This window comes from Colius striatus, chromosome 8 (assembly GCF_028858725.1).
Source record: "Colius striatus isolate bColStr4 chromosome 8, bColStr4.1.hap1, whole genome shotgun sequence".
Lineage (NCBI taxonomy): Eukaryota > Metazoa > Chordata > Aves > Coliiformes > Coliidae > Colius > Colius striatus.
The window spans coordinates 13,958,505-13,974,679 of NC_084766.1; the positions used below are offsets into that span (position 1 = coordinate 13,958,505).

The window sequence follows — 16,175 nt, forward strand, 5'->3', positions numbered from 1 at the left end:
AAATTGGTACATTTCTTCACTTCTACTGTGAATATCTAGGATCCTGTTTTCAAAAACACTCCTGAATCTGTCACGAGATTACAGAGATAATTTGCTGTTGTGGAAAAAGACTACTTTCCAGTCAGTGAAACCTGCAGCAGCTGCAAGCAGCTGGCTCCTAACCTGCCTGGTGGCCTGAGATGGGCTGGAGGTGGGGACAGTCACCACAGGTCCCAATGCAGAAATGCATTGGACTGGAAGTCCTGCTTGTTCCCTCTGGAAGAAAGAAATGCCCTGGAGCGCTCTGAGCATCAGGGAGGCACTGGGTGGGACATGCGCCTGGCCCATGAGCTGCCAGCAGCACCCGCCTTCAGTCCGGCTGCATGGTCCTGGGTTTGCTTTTCTCCTCAGGCAAAACCATAGATGAAGGCAGAGGGGATTGATTTGTTTTTGGAAGGATGAAGGCCAGGAGGCCAGAGCGCTGGGCTTTTCTGTGTATGTCACTCCTGTCAATCAGGAAGCGGTGACGCAGGTTATGGGTTGGGTTTGAGGTTTTGGAAACCTTTTCTAAAAGTCGGTCTCCTCGCCCCGTTGTACTTCTGAAGTGTGGAGCCGTGGTGAAGGCTGGTGGCGAGCAGGGGGATGCCGGCCAAAATGCAACTTCTTATCAGATGTAACGGGAGGATTTTCCTGGCTCTTTGTTTAATCCTCTTTGTGGGATACACAGCACAAGGTAAAACGGGGCGGTTGTTCTCTCGGTAATCCTCTTTCTGGGCTATGCAGTGTAGGCCAAGTAGACAGCCTTCAATTTTTTCAAACCTTCTTCTACGGGTAATGAGATCTACTCAGAAAGCCTGTTCACATTGCATTTTCTGGAGGGGGAATGGTAAGAAAAAGTGCTTTTTTTGTAAGTGAAGCATTTCTATATCCTTTTCCCAGCCCCTATGAGAAAAAGACTTCATAAAATACATTGCTGTCTGTGTATCTTTTCAGTCCACATACAGTTTTTGTAGCCAGACATTTCATAGTGATCCAGTTATTACTATTATTCAGTTATGTAGTTACACAGTGTGTCACAGTTTCCCTGTCATAACTGTGATCTACTTTTTTGGGGGGACAGGAAAGGAAACTAAAGTATGAAGAAATTAAATGGTTTATTCGGTACAATATTGCAACATGCAGCGCTAAAACAGCTAAAAGGAAATGTGGATGCATGATGACACGTACCCTGTAGATTTGTTTCTTGCAAGAGAGAAGTGCTTTTCAAGTATCTAGAGTATGATTTGCCCTCAAACCAAGGCTGTGATAGTGACAGGCTCTCGTTACCTATCTACCAGTCGGAGGCTGATCTTTGAGGGATTATGGCCTGCTTTTTATATGCTATTTTCAAATTCTTCAGCTGCAGTTGTTAATTTTGTTGCTACTGTTATTATTGAAAACCTTAATTATATGCTAGGAGAAGAAAATAAGTGTGAAAAAGGAATACGCTGTAAGAGAAGCAGGAAATGATACCCGTGAGATCTTTCTTCTCTTAGAGTGTAGGAGGCAGATGAAAGTCACCTAGTACATTATGGCAATATATAGGGCAATAGAGAAGTGTAATTACACAAAAATATTCCCAAGAAGCTGAGAAAAAATAGATAAAGTGCCAATAGCGGGAGAATGCACCAGGAGGTTTCAGAACAAATTAATTACATGAGACCAGGAGAAAGAATGAAACGCTGCTGGTTTTACCTTTACTATGCAATCGTTATTTTTTTCCTTTTGGTATTTTTTGAAGATCCACTTTTCAGTAACAGCCCCAGTCAGGCACCTGGAGGGTACCAGAACTGAAACCATGGGTTTATGTAACCCCGAGTTGTGTCTAGGAGATGCCTGAACCATCTGTCCTTTGGTGATGTGCTCTGAGAGCCTACATAATCTCCAAGTCTGCTCCTGCAGCAGGCAGCTCTTGGCATGCCTTGAGTTTGCGACCTCCCCAGCAAAACTCATCCCGTTAAACCTAAAGAGGCTGAGATGAGGCATGCAAAGCCGAAGCAGAGTCAGCTCCAACCCTCACTGGGGCCAACAGAGAAAGGGAGGGCATGGGAGCCAAGTCTCCACTGTGGTGGCTTATCCCAAGGAGATTTTGAGATACCTCCACTAGCTTCAGGGTGAGTTGCAGGTGGCTTAGCCCACATCTCCCATCAATGTGCCATGCCCCAAGGTAAGGATGAGCCCTGCTGTGATGTGAGCATGAGGCAGTGGTTTCCCATGGGGAAATTTCTAATTCCCATGGACTTTCTGCTGCCATGTGCAAGATGCACCCAGTGTCTCTGACAGAAAAGATATCACTCAGGATATCAGTAGCCACTTAAAAAAAAGTCTACATGGTCAATCTCTTTTTCAGCAGTTGAGAAATAAGGGCCACACACTTTCTTCTGCTCCTTCAAGCTTTACTAAGTGCTCATAAAATTAATAAGTCCTGGTCAATAACATCCTGGTCCCAGTGAATAACACACAGCTGATTTGATCAGGTGCTCCGCTGCAGAAGGCAAGGTACAAGAGAGTAAGGTGCCGACCTGAGGCCTGGTCTGCTAACTGCATCGAAGAGACGGGGCCCTGGTTTCACATGCCCACGGGCGGAGCCAACAGGATCCTTCCTCCCATGGCAGACCCATCCCTGTAAGTTCATTTGCCACTTTGTCATTAGTGCTAGCACCCAAAAATGCCCAGTATTCCTGTCTCGGCAGTCCTCTCACAGCGTGTCACCCGTGGCAACACACGGCTTCAATGTTTTCTTGTGAGAGATAATAATACACTTGGAATAGTATTTTTTTAATAAGTTGTCAAGTATGAGCTGGTGCCGCTCTGTGTTTCAGGATGAAGCGATACCAGGAACTGAGCAACTGGTTCCCTCTCTCGGACGAGTCTGGCTCTGGGTCCAACGCTGTGCTGGAAGAGGATCCAGCCTCTGGGTCAGGGCTCGGTGACAGTGACAGCTTCTCTGAGCAGAAGCTGTCTGTCTGGGCGGGCCCACAAGGCAGCCAGCTGGAGCAAAAACTAACGGAGGAGGATTTGCTCCTGTGAGGCTGGAGATGTCGGCCTCCTCATGCTGGTGGCGGACCCCTCGTCTCCTGCACCCCTTCCCCACTGCCTGACCTGATGCAATGGCCACAAAGCGGCTTTAAACCACCTCCAAATCAATAAAAACTTTACGATCTGTACTGCTTTCACTCACTGAAAACGAAATCTTGCTTTTGCCTGAACTCGCAGTGTGCGTTCAGCGGGTGGAGCAGCCATCTGAGCCGGGGCAAGGCAGGCTGGTGGGCTCTGCCTGATCTGAGTGCATTGCGGGGTAGTGAATTAAAGACACTCGCGCGCTGCGAGCGCCCCGCACTTTTACACGACTCGGCTCATCACGTAACATCCGCCCAAGCGGCCGCCCCCACCTGGCTCGCTCGTGTTTCCCTCAAAAGCACAGGAATGTCGCAAAAAACGTTCCGCGCCCGCAGCGGCGATTTCCCCTCAGCGGCCCCGCCCCGCGCTGCCGCCTCCCGGCCGCCAGGCGGCGCCGTCCCGGCCGCGCCGACCATGCGCTGCCGCTGCCACGGCCTCGGCCCCCGCCCCCTCCCGCCCTCCGCGCGGGGCGGCCCCCGGCGGGCGCGCGGGGCGGCGAGCGACGGCGGCGGGGGCAGGCGGGGGGGGGGGGGGGTGGTCACGTGCGGCGGGGGGCGTGGCGCGCGGGCTGTAAGGTCACATGACAGGGGCGCGGGCCGGGGCGGCTGGTGCTGAGCGGGGCGGGAGTCGGCCGCGGAGGGGCACGCGCCATGGTGAGTGCGGAGCGGGGGGTGCCGTTACCGCGCCGTTACCCGCCCGCCGCCGCGCCGCGCCGCGCCCGCCGCCTCAGGCAATGACCTGGGCTGGGCCGGGCGGTGTCTCCCCCTCTCCTTCTCCACCTGTGGCTCCGAGCTTTGCGTGAGGAGAGCCGGCGCGCCGGCGCCGCTTCCCCGTGTCCCCGGCCTGGCCGCGGAGCGCCCGCTGGCAACTCCCCGACCGCCCCCTCCCCCGCGCCGGCCCAGCCGCCCCCTCCGTGGCCTGCGTCACGCGGCCGCGCTGCTCCCCGTCGCCCGCCTCGCCCAGAGCTGCGCTCGGGCCTGGCGGTGGCCACCCCGCACCGCACCGCCCCGAGGGGAGTCGGCCTGGGCAGGGAGGGAGGGGGCCGGCCGGCGGTGGCTTCCCCGAGAGCCACCGCTCTGCAGGGCGGGCTCGGGGAGAGCTGGCAGAGCAGGAGGGGTCGAGATAGCGAAAACCGAAGGTTTGGCGTGCTTTTAGTATAATGTATTGGTTAAGGCTTGAGATGATGTTTCTCTTTTCCTCCACGTGCCCCCGACAATACGGGGTTTATTCGTAAACTCGACTTCCATTTTTGTTACACAGCTGCTGTCGGGAAGGCTTGGGGGGAAAGTGCATGTGATAGTCCTGGAAACATCGGCAAATCTTTCATCGGTCCCGCAAGGCAGCGGTTAAAATGACAGCAATTGGTAGTTATCCTTCGGGACTGGCGAGACAGCGCTCAGCAGGCTTGGCCTAGGCAGAGGGCTTGGTGTGCTGTGGTACAGAGGTTTAAAAAAAATACTAGACATTTTCAAGAATCAGCTAGATCGATGTACTTTGGGTTTCTGAAATGTTTGGATTCCTTATCATGTGCCTCTATCTCTGTTGGACATGCATAAGCTTTTGAGTGCTCAGTGTGAAGCAGAGGCTGGTATTTCTGCACTGCTTATCAGATGCTGGGAGTCCTGTAAGTCCTTTACTACTGCTATAACACAGGAGGACTGAATGCAGATTGATTTTGGTCCTGATCAAGCAAAATCTTAAGCATCTGTCTTTTGCATGAAGTCAAGATGATAACCTAGGGCTTGACCAGCTTCTGAAAACCTTGGTGCTCTTTCTTCGTTTTCATAAGCTGTAACGTAATAAGCCATATGATGGCTCCTTAAAATACTTCTCATTTCACATAGTTTCCCGGCAGTGATATCTCTGATAGCAACTGGAGGAGATACCAGCTGTTGATTTCTTTATTCCATATGTTCTTGTCCTCTCTGGATGAGATCATGGCTAATCTCAAAGGAGTACAGTTGAAATATTCACATGCAGTGTCTTGAAGTGATGTGTTACCAACGTTCAGCCTGGATGACTGTTTTAAGTGATTGTCCAGCTTCGGAATTTGGAAGGTACTATCAGAGCATCTTGTATGATGTCTACTTAAAGGTGACATACTTCCTTATTTAGTTGGGGAGAAAAAGTGTAAGGCTAATCTGGAAATAAGTACAGTTTCTATGGAAAAAACAGGAGCCTGCTCAAAAGTGACTTGTGTGACAGTTTAAAATAATCCAAAGATTTGGAATTCCTTGAAACTTTGTTCTTTCAGCAGTCGATGTGAATATGTGCTTGGCAGAGACTTGGAAGATGGTCATCTGCTTCTGCTTTCGTCTGAGAATGTGAATTAGATATAACTAGGTTTCAGTTAGGTACATCTTTGGAGTGAACTATGGCAACTTGCTGTCCTGAACAGTTTACTGCAAGATCAATTTACTCTGGTGTAGTTTGCACTGTGTCTTTGCTTGACTTGAAGGGCTGAGCAAAAAGTCACTCACTGTTCCTACTGCAAAGCACTAGCATTCAGATAATGTTTTTTTGTAGACTTTTTTTGTTATTAGTGCTACATTTCAAACTTCAGGTCCCCAGAATGTCTTCAAATGTGTTCTTACTCAATTTTTTATATTAAATTGGTGAAGTGAAATGACCATTTCATGTATACCAAATGAATCTAGCTGAAGCAGATACTCTTATTTGGAACATTGTGTAATTTTTCAAAAAATCACGCTGAATTAGTGTCTGCTTTAGTACATCAAAGTAGATCAGTGCCTAATTCTTATGAGAAAATGTTGGATTTTGTACTAATGTTATTGTGCTTCCCATACAGCCCCTAACGTGTTTTGCAGCTTCTTGGAAGAAATATTTGTGCAAGGTCAAAGGATGATCTCTGCTAGTTTTTTGTGTTTGGTGCTGGTCAAAAGTTTGGGGGGAAAAAAGGGAATGTGTTTATAAGGTGAGGATGAATGTCGGATGCTCATAACAGATTGGTGCCTGGAGCGGTATTACAGGTAAACTTGTATCATACCATCTCCAACGGGAGAGTTGTGTAGCTGAGGTAGATTCTATGAAGAACCTCTGCTACTTGAACCTGCTAATGCCGTCCTCATTTGCAAAGAGAACTATGGGATTTAGGAAGAGGCAGCAAATAAAAGTCCCCTTTCCCCTTCACCAACCAGGGATATGCTTTAAGCTTGGTGTCATATCCCGTTTCTTTTCACCTTGCTTTGCTGTGCTCTGGTGTTCCTCTTGCTTCCAATCATCCTTGTTACTGCTCTTTATGCAGTAGGTATAAAGCAATAAGTAAGGGTTGTTTGTTTTTTTTTTGCATAGTATCTTGAATCTTAAACCAGAAATTTGTTAAAAGAAGCAGTTAGTTAAAAATTTGCTTTGAAGTGTGGTTTAAAAATGAATAATTTTTTGAAAGTGAAATCAGTGAATGGAAACTTTGCAGTGACAGGAACCAAAGTTGTTTGCGACAGTAATGTTTAAATATTTTAGTGTATTAGTAGTAATGTTGGAGTGTTTGGTATTATAGTTAAAATATTAAATATTAGTATTATATAAAAGGTAGTATTTTAATGTAGTAGTAATAATGGTAATTGTACTGTGTATTTTATTAATAAACATTCAATTTCACAAAAGCTGTGGCTGCTTGTTACGGACCTGTTTTCAGTTATTTGCCAGGTGAACAATTGTCATTTGTTGTTATTATTTCTTGGAAGTACAAAGTGGCTTTGTAACTTCATAGGAGCACAAGTATTTTTCCCCAGTGTAGTCTGTACAGCTGCAAGTAAATACAACACTTAGAATTGGGTCCACTGTGCAGTAACTTTATCTCATTCCTGTTATTTCAGAGTTTTCTTGGAGGCATTTTTGGTTCCGTTTGTGAGATTGATGTTATTCTTAATGATGCCGAAACACGAAAAACAGCAGAAATCAAAACAGAAGATGGTAAAGTAGAAAAGCATTTTCTCTTCTATGATGGAGAATCTGTTTCCGGAAAGGTAAAACATTTTTTTGAAGTGACTATTAACTCTTGTAGTGACTCAGTTATACTAATGCATATAGGAAGGTAAATGGAAACAATGATAGAAGCAAGAGCTGCAAAGTCAGCTTGTGTTGTTATTCAAAGAAGAAACAGTGTTTTCCTGTACGATCTTTTTAACCATTGTTATTCAGACAAGTGACAAAATGGAATGTTTTGAGTAGTAGTTGTGTATTTGTTTCTGGTCATCTGGTATTTATGAATAAGCTTTTTGTGCAGCCACGTGCAATCCCATCATTGCTTCTGACAAGAGAACTATTCGAAACTGGATGCTCTTGCTTTCCCTTCCCTTTGAACTCCAAAATCCTCAACATGTAACAGTAATTTCTGGCTGGTGCAGCCAACCTGCTTTGCATACCCTGAAGCTAATCTTTGCTTTTCATGTCCTGAAGTGGTTTCTGGAATTGCATCAGAGGGGCAACATATGAAGTTCAGCTGGCTGATGACTCAACAACAGTTTTGCTTGTTGAAGAAAAAGAAAAAAAAAAATGCCAGAGGGATTTCTCTGCTTCCTGTATTGCACCTAGGAACTCCTTGCCAGCACCCTGCTTTTCCTGGAGCCACTCTCATTCCCTGAATATTTTTGATTCACTTTTCCTCTAGCACATTTGAGCCAGTTACTGGATTCTGAGATTGACTTCTAAATACTTAGTTCAGTTTTGACTGGCTTATTTACACTGAGTGTCTTCCTGATCTTATGATACCTTTCCATGCTAAGATCTTGGTTCTCTAGAAAGATCTTTTTGGGAATGTGAAACTCATAAGATGGACCTCAGGAGACTGAGGGAACTAGCTTTTGTGTGTTCACTGACCTGAGCACTTCTCACTTGTGTAAGCAATGACTGGAAGGTACCTGATGAGTTTTGGTTAACACAAGTACAGTGGGATGAAGAGGTCTGGAAGACCAGAAATTTGTTGGACAACTTCCCTCTTTGCCTGTCCACCCTTTTGCCACAAAGACAGATTATTCAGATGGTTTACTTTCTTGACTTGAAAGGAATGCTTCTCATGGCAGTTCTTTTTGAGACTTCCAGATGTGACTGTCAGAAGATGCTTTGAAGCTCTTTGCCTTCGAAGATGGCGAGAATGTCACGACTGGTTTATGTGAACTTTGATGAAGCTCTGGCTTGGATTCTTCATTTTGGGACTTGAAAGTTTCAAACTTAGTTATTAAATTCAGTCTTGTGTATAGTTAGATTTTTCTTAAAGGCTTTAATGATGCTTTGATAATGCTTAATTTTGTAACTGACTGCCTTCTAGCTCAGGTAGCGCTGCTGAGAAGAGGTCTCAGATTTATAGACATGGAGTAGTATGTTTTCTTTTTTTATTGAGATCGTGTATTAAAGTGCAAGTGTTGGGGGAAAAAAATTAACTTAACATTTGGTTTTTTTTGCCTTGATAGATGAACGTCTCCTTTAAGCAGCGTGGGAAGAGACTAGAGCACCAAGGAATTAGAATTGAATTTGTAGGACAAATTGGTGAGTTTAAGCTATGAAGGGGGTGTTAGGTGCATGTGGTTTACAGAACTTGGCACATATGTCAGCTGTTCAGGTTAAACATTGCAACCTGATCAGGCTAGTGAATGGGAAGTGTGAAGATGCTATCCTCCTCATTTTAACACAAGCAATGTACTAATTTGTGCTAGTTAGAAAGTCATTGGGAGGGAAGATATGTGTGAGTGAGGGAGGACTTGGATGGTGAGTATTCTGTCTGTCTCAGACCAGTTAAAAGTTTAAGAGCTACCAGAGATTACTGAAGACTAAACTTGTGGTCTTTAATTCTGACTATGAAAGAGATGTAGAAAAGAAAGGAGGGAGCAGCCTATAACTAAATACTGATAATTCTTTGGTCATTGATTTCCTAAAACCTAACTTTATACTGTTAACATAAACCGTACTGGTGCTTCAGAGGTTCTCTGTGCTTTTAAGCAAGGTAATACAGTATTGACATGAAAAATTAAACTTTCTTACAACTGTATCTAAGTCTGGTTAGGTGTGAACTATGAAGATTCTTGATCATGTTTAACTTCTCCCCACCACTGAAGGTAATTTCTCTGCACTCTTAGGCTGATGCTAGAATTCCTTACCTCTGAGAGAGAGGGCTGTTTGTATTATTGTGCCCCTTGGAAGTAATTTTTCAGGTTTCAGCCTTGTATAATTGACTTTGATTGGAACTCTGTAAATTCTCTATTTCTAATCAGTTAGTAGGTTCCAGTACCCCGTGTCTGAAAGGCTGTGTAGCAGATGTGACTGGGTTCTGACACTTGTTGCTTTATGCCTTGAGTTTTTGATCAGTGGGGCTGTAAAAGCAAACTTTGAGAATAAAACATCAGTGTGATAGGAACGAGATGTTTAGATGCAGGGAGAAAACAGAGCTCAGTTACATCTTCTAATAGCTGTACAGGCTGTTCTTTTTCTACTGTGATGTACAGATTTTATTCAGTAAATTAATTTGATGTGTTTCTTGAATGATATGTGCTTCTGGGACATTGTGCAATCATTTAGAAAAAGAGTTGGACAGAAGTGGTTTAAGCTACTGCTTTTTATACTTGCCCGTGTTTTCTTGCATCCGTTCACGTTTTAATAAAGTAACAGAAAAGCATCCCAGTAGCATGATCTGTCTCTGCATTACTTGGAGACTAGTTCCAGTTGCATCTCAAAGATGTATTTTAAACTAACTCTTCAGAGTCCAACATTTCTGGCACAAAAAGTATTTGATTCACAACAGTAAGACTTCATATTACATAAATGCTTATAACAGCAAACATGGTACACCTTAAATAATTTGTAGTCATATTAGAAAAGAAGCACTTACTAGTCAGTGTAAGTTCCTACCAAATTGACTATAATAAACTGAAGTTGATGTGTTTACTTCATTTGTTCTCTTCTGAAAAGCTTCAGTCCCTGTAAAACCAACAGTGTTCTCAGCTAGTATTTTCAGTTGTTTATCGTGAAGAAGTTTGGTTTTATATACTGAACTGTTTAGATTTTTTATTGTAATGTTATTCTTTTTCTAAGTTTTTTAACTTGGTGAGAACTGCAGGTCATAGATCTAGGGGTGAATAGTAATGACACTGGTCTAGGAACAGGAGATGCTGTTGCTGTGAAACCGATGTGTCTGTGCTTACATATTAAGAACTTGTTTCTGAATGACTGACTTAAACTAGTGGCCATAATGAGGCATTTGATTGTAGACTAGTAGTAGAAATAAACCATTTGACAGCTGTTGTTAATCTGTGGGAGATCAGTTGGGATCACTAGCCTGTCTGAAATGAGCCAGTCTTGGTGTTGCTTAGGTTTCGTCCCTTCAGCAATAAATACTTGTAGCCAAAAATCAGGCAATGCTAATTACAGAGAACGCAAGGCAAGAAGTACTTATTAAATCTAGCTGAACTGTCATTAAAAAACAATGCCATGCTAGTGAAGCTTCAAATATATGTTCTGTTGATTGCAGTTAGCCCTTCAGGAATGCTTGCTGTAGGCTGCTGAAACTGAAGATAACTTTGAAAAGACTGGATAAAACATTTGGTTAAATATGTGTAACAAATTGATTGCTTCTCTTTTTCACCTGCCTCTGCCAAATCAGAGACAGTTTTGTTTGCTAAAAATAAACACTGAAACCCCTTTTCCTTTAACTTCCTCAAATTTAGAACTCTTCAATGACAAAAGCAATACCCATGAATTTGTAAACTTGGTGAAAGAACTGGCCTTACCTGGAGAACTGACCCAAAACAGAAGCTATGACTTTGAATTCATGCAGGTTGAGAAGCCATACGAATCCTACATTGGTGCCAATGTCAGACTGAGGTTTGTAACTGTTAAGCCTTCTCCCCTGCAGGAAGTTTGTAATTCAGGAATTATGCTGCCCCACTGCCCTCTGATTTGAAGTCAGACAGTAGCTCCTGTGCCTTGATTGGAGATGTTGAGTTTCTGTTACAATGTAACCTTTTCTACTTGATTTGGAATTGATCAGTGTTGTTTGTATTGATAAAATTATTTCAGTTCAGTCAAGTAAAGAGAGTCAGTGTCTCTCCTTGAAAGTCCACAACCAGGCAAAACACTCCCACATTTCTAGTTGCAAATTTATTTTATGTTATGTTTTGATATCTTGAGGTTTTCTGCTTGGCCTTACGAGAATGTGCTCTTGTCTTTCAAAGAATACCCGTACTTCAGAACATAAGGGCTTTTATTTATGCAATTCTGAATAATTATGACTAACTTGGCTTTTTTTTCTTAGATATTTTCTAAAAGTGACAATAGTGAGACGGCTATCAGACTTGGTGAAAGAATATGATCTGATTGTTCACCAGCTTGCTACGTACCCAGATGTTAACAACTCCATTAAAATGGAAGTGGGCATTGAAGACTGTCTTCATATAGAATTTGAGTACAATAAATCAAAGTAAGTGTCACATAGAACAAAACACATTTAAGTAAATATCTCAAGATAAAATAATAAAGGAGGTAATATTTGATGAACAACCTTGGCATCTGGAGACTTCAAATGTAAAGCAACATTTTTCAATGATAGTTGTTTGAGCTGTTTGGTTACTAATTATGTAATAGCTTTTTTTTTTTGAGAAAGACTTGTCAGTTCTGCCTTTAGTACTAGTAGGAAGGTCACTAGCAAATATTTAAGAGTTGATTTTTGCATTTATGCTTTTTCAATATAGCTATAGTACTTTCTTTACTAAAACTACAATGATGGAAAGGTGGTAATTTCAGTGCTCTAGCTGAGCTGATTAGTTCAGTGGGGAAGCTGCTGTAAGTAGTTAACAGGCAAATAAGGTAACTGCCTTTATAACTTGTATTCGAGAAGGTGTATAATTTGTGTTTATTCTTTAATAAAACTCCTTATTCTGTTCTTTTAAAGGTATCACTTAAAGGATGTGATTGTTGGAAAAATTTATTTCCTCTTAGTGAGAATAAAAATTCAGCACATGGAGTTGCAGCTGATCAAAAAGGAGATTACTGGAATTGGTAAGAGAAACCAAGTCTAAGAGAAATGGCAACTTAAATGCAGATTGAACCTTATGCAAACCTGGAGAGTAAAGTCAGTTGCAGCTTTGGCCAAACTGATGCTCTGTGTGCTTCTTTCTCATTGATGTTTGCTTTTTGCATTTTGCACTTTGGTGATCATACTTAGTAGTCAGCCTTGTCAATCTGTAGCACTGTTCCGGGATTGTGGCTGTTGGGTTAGCTTCACAAACATAACCCTTGTAAATGGAATTTGAGCATAAATTTGAGCCTTGATAGATGATGAACATGAGGAGAGCTGTAAAAGTGTCCTGAAGACCGCATTGCCTCTGCAGAGATGAGCTGATGGTCTTGGTAAAGATTAGCATGAGTCTCTCACGTTCTAGAAATGCATAATTTTCAGTCAGCCTAAAACTGATGTGAAGGAAGTACCACGAGGCTTTGAAGAAGAAACAGCTTGGTTATTGAAGATTAGGCTTGTATATCCTGGAACTAGGGAGGCAGTAAGAGCTTGTGGCTTGTGACTTCATTCCCCAGTGCCTGGTGTCTTGGTGAGTTGCTTGTGTGGAGAATGAGAAAGCTTCCATTGCAATAGAGGAAGAGCAGAAAGCTCTGCTTTGTTGTTGGCTTTTGTAGCTAAATTAGATACCGTGGTTTCTTCATCCTAGGCTCTGGAGAAAGGTGGCTCTTGCGCTGGATGGTAACCTGTCAGGTTTCTAGTCTGATCATGGCCTGGCAGCATCAGTTGCTAGCACTGCCCACCAAATGTAACTGTTTCACCTGATGCTACCCTGCATGCCTGTACCTTATTTAAAGCGTGCATGCCTGGGGCTCCTTTGAAGCACTGCCTACTGCCTCTCTGTGTCAGCATGGGGAGGAGAGAGTAAGAAAAGATGCTCTGCCTGGAAGAATGTTTTGCTTGCTTTAGCTGTGCGCAACTTATATACACGAGACAGGCAAAACCCACAGTGTTGTGTCGGTTACGTGCTGCAGGGTAGAAATTGCTGTGATAAAGCTTTGTGAATGTTTAAAACTGAAGCATGTGTTCTCACAGTGAAAACTTGTTTCACCAGGACCCAGTACCACAACAGAAACTGAAACCATTGCAAAGTATGAAATAATGGATGGTGCACCAGTTAAAGGTAAATAACTGTGGATGTTTTAAATGGTATTCAAACAAGATGTGGGGAAGAGATCGCTTGTGGTTTCTCCAAGAAAAAATTATGCATCTTAGGTTCATGAAATGATAGTGGGTTTTTTCTGTTCAAAACAGACATTGTTATTGACTTGAGGCATTTCACTTAATTTCCAATGGTAAATAAGGATGAGAATCACAAGGATTCAATCACTTCAATTCAAACCTGACTCCATGATGCAGACCAGCTCTAGAGAGTTCAAGATACTGATCCTTTCTCTTGGCTGCTAGTGTGCTTGCACTGAGAAAGCATTCCCCCTTTTGATTGCACACTTGCCTCTCTGCTCAGTGTTTGTGATGTTTTGCATTGGTTTTTTTTCTTTAACTGAGGAAAGGGCACAGACAATGCTTTGAAAATCACCTTTGTTCTACATTATGTTTTGAAATTTAATGAGTAACATCCAGTTTTAAGGAACTAATTGAAACTTTCTCTTTTTTTAAGGTGAATCAATTCCTATAAGACTGTTCTTAGCAGGCTATGACCCAACTCCAACAATGAGGGATGTGAACAAAAAGTTTTCAGTGAGGTACTTCTTAAATCTAGTGCTTGTGGATGAAGAAGACAGACGATACTTCAAACAGCAGGTATGGTCTGTAGGAATTCTGTTTCAGAGTTATTTGGGCCGTTGTACATGCTGCTTGGAACATTCAGCACGTTAGAAGCTACTCAAGCTTCATGTGTGGCGTAAGCGTTTCTGCAGGCAAGGGTGTGGGAAGTCCTATAGGAAATGTTACCTTGTAAATGGGAGCCAAGGGGATGATGGATACTGTTTCAGCAAGGACAACATGCTCAGTGCCATGGAATGACCTTGTACTGTGAATATCAGACAAAAGATTTTGTGGGTAAAATGAGCTACAGGTCCATTTGTTTCCTTGCTTCCTTAAAGTACTGCAGATAGATTTCCCCTCCCAGCTTTAGGACAGGTTAAAAATGTCAAAATTGTAATAAGGGCTAAGACAGACATAAGAAAAGTTGAGGTGCTGAGGCAAGGAGCAGCAAAAAAGATCACTACAGTGAAGGTGTGTGGATTAGATCAGAATCTTCCTTTTAGTGAATAGACAAGGCAGTGCCATTAAATGTGGAAAAGAAAAGGTAAAGAGCATGGCTATGATGGGCTTTGGATCTCGAAGAGGAGAAAGAAAAACTTCTTGAACCCTTTAATACTATCAGAATTGAGAATAGGATTGTTAAGGAAGAGGTAACTGCTGAAGATTAATAAAGGCAAGTGTTCAGGCAGTAACTAAATATGTAAACTTCTGCTGCTTCCCATAGGTACTGCAGTGTTCTGTAAGTAATGGGGATGCAGAGGTGTGTGTGGGGTGTGTCTTTCCCCCCTCCCAAAAAAAAAAGTTTTTGCCTATTAGGAACTTAAGATAGTTCATACTACTGGCATAATAGTAAATGGTGGTTTCAAAAGTGTTTGCTTCCTCAAATAGGAAATAATTTTATGGAGAAAAGCTCCTGAGAAGCTGAGGAAACAACGAACAAACTTTCACCAGCGTTTTGAATCTCCAGAATCACAAGCATCTGCTGAGCAACCAGAAATGTGAACTGATGTAAGGTGAAAAAACTTTGTGATGCTTCAGCAGGTTAAAGATGGCAGCAGCCTGTGGGAAAAGAAGGCCAAAATTCCCATTACAGCTGTCTTCCTTCATCTTGCAGTGCTGCATTTACCATACTACTAAAGCGTTCTTCAGTTAAACATTCAAGTATGTACATACATTTAAAATAAAGTGCTTTCTCAAACACTGGAACTTTCTTAAGCTACTATTTTATACTGCACAATTACTTTTATTTGATAATGTTATATGCACTTGGATATACATAAGCTTAAATCTAGTTATTTCCATGCATGGTAGGCTGGTATATTTGATTTTTTGCTGATCACCTATACAATGTAGACTAAAGCATTTCCCTTCTCTCATGTTGTTTGTTGCATGTTTCTTTCAAATGTTGCTTATATGCATTTGATTTGTTTTGAAACTACAGTAAGACACAATTGACTAAATCACACTAAAAGTCGAGGTTTATGGTGATTTGTCCTAAAACTTCTGACTATTAGCCAGGGTTTAACTGAAACTGCGTGTACATGCACTAGGACTGTGATAACTGTGGAGCCTTCAGACACCTCACCAAGGTTTCCAAGGAGCTTTGAAAATGTCAGCAGCAAAGAATGTTAGGAAGCGTCTTTGCCCTCCCTCCCTTAGTTCTCTCCATCATCTCTCAAAGACTTTTCTAAGCCTTTCATATGAGTCACTCCTGACTTTTGGGGGTTTGTTGCCCAGCAACTAGTGACTGTAGAGATGTTGTCATTGTTTCATCTTCAGATGGTAAATGGATCAAGTAATGGAACATAATTATCTCCTATTGAGCAAATAAATGCTGGCAATATTGGTTATTTTGCAAATACATCAAACTATGTGGGTCCTTCTGTATTCATGCTTCCACTGTCTTCACAGTCTGTCTCTGCACTGTCTTGACAGGAGAGGCGAAGTGTCCTCAGAGGACATGCTCCTCCTAGTCCCTGTGAGCCTGTTAAGAGGGCAACCAAGTGTTTTTTGGTCATCTTTTGGAAAGATATTTTGAAGCTGGATAAGCCTTAAAACTGTTAGAATCTTGTCTGGCATGGCAGAATGTTTGTCTAAATCATCTCATATGTGTTTAGTGTTTGAGGAAATAGCTTAAGGAGTTAGCCTTCACCTGTTCACAACTGCGCATGTAGTCTGTTCTCAGGCGTGTGGCTTGGGCCTAAGAGGAAGCCTGCTGTGTGGAAGGCTACTTGTGCTTGTAGTTCACTTGGCCTTTAAACCAAGACTTCTCAACTCTGGTGCAAGTGTC

General features: G+C 42.7%; 2 protein-coding genes across 3 annotated transcripts; both read left to right on the plus strand.

Moving 5' to 3' along the window:
- The first annotated feature begins 530 nt into the window (after positions 1-530).
- SRGN (serglycin) lies at positions 531-3,185 on the plus strand. The gene is made up of 3 exons (XM_010202929.2): positions 531-712; positions 2,496-2,643; positions 2,841-3,185. Exons 1-3 carry the CDS (start codon positions 622-624, stop codon positions 3,046-3,048), a joined length of 447 nt encoding a protein of 148 aa, XP_010201231.1. The 5' UTR covers positions 531-621; the 3' UTR covers positions 3,049-3,185.
- A 532-nt stretch (positions 3,186-3,717) lies between these two features.
- Positions 3,718-15,091, plus strand: VPS26A (VPS26 retromer complex component A). 2 transcript variants are annotated; one of them, XM_062001241.1, is made up of 9 exons: positions 3,718-3,791; positions 6,975-7,124; positions 8,568-8,643; positions 10,815-10,971; positions 11,402-11,566; positions 12,038-12,144; positions 13,215-13,283; positions 13,779-13,921; positions 14,774-15,091. In XM_062001241.1, exons 1-9 carry the CDS (start codon positions 3,789-3,791, stop codon positions 14,885-14,887), a joined length of 984 nt encoding a protein of 327 aa, XP_061857225.1. In that variant the 5' UTR covers positions 3,718-3,788; the 3' UTR covers positions 14,888-15,091. The 2 variants fall into 2 exon arrangements, with proteins under 2 accessions (XP_061857225.1, XP_061857226.1); XM_062001242.1 differs by lacking the exon at positions 3,718-3,791 and adding an exon at positions 4,202-4,276.
- Positions 15,092-16,175: the final 1,084 nt, after the last annotated feature.

Bases quoted from the DNA above. Each gene is read 5' to 3' on its own strand.
- SRGN (XM_010202929.2), top strand. From the start codon at position 622: ATGCCGGCCAAAATGCAACTTCTTATCAGATGTAACGGGAGGATTTTC. The intron at 713-2,495 runs GTAAAACGGGGC...TGATTTGATCAG, and splicing joins TGTGGGATACACAGCACAAG to GTGCTCCGCTGCAGAAGGCA. The intron at 2,644-2,840 runs GTAAGTTCATTT...TCTGTGTTTCAG, and splicing joins CCCATGGCAGACCCATCCCT to GATGAAGCGATACCAGGAAC.
- VPS26A (XM_062001241.1), top strand. The intron at 7,125-8,567 runs GTAAAACATTTT...TTGCCTTGATAG, and splicing joins GAGAATCTGTTTCCGGAAAG to ATGAACGTCTCCTTTAAGCA. The intron at 11,567-12,037 runs GTAAGTGTCACA...GTTCTTTTAAAG, and splicing joins TTTGAGTACAATAAATCAAA to GTATCACTTAAAGGATGTGA.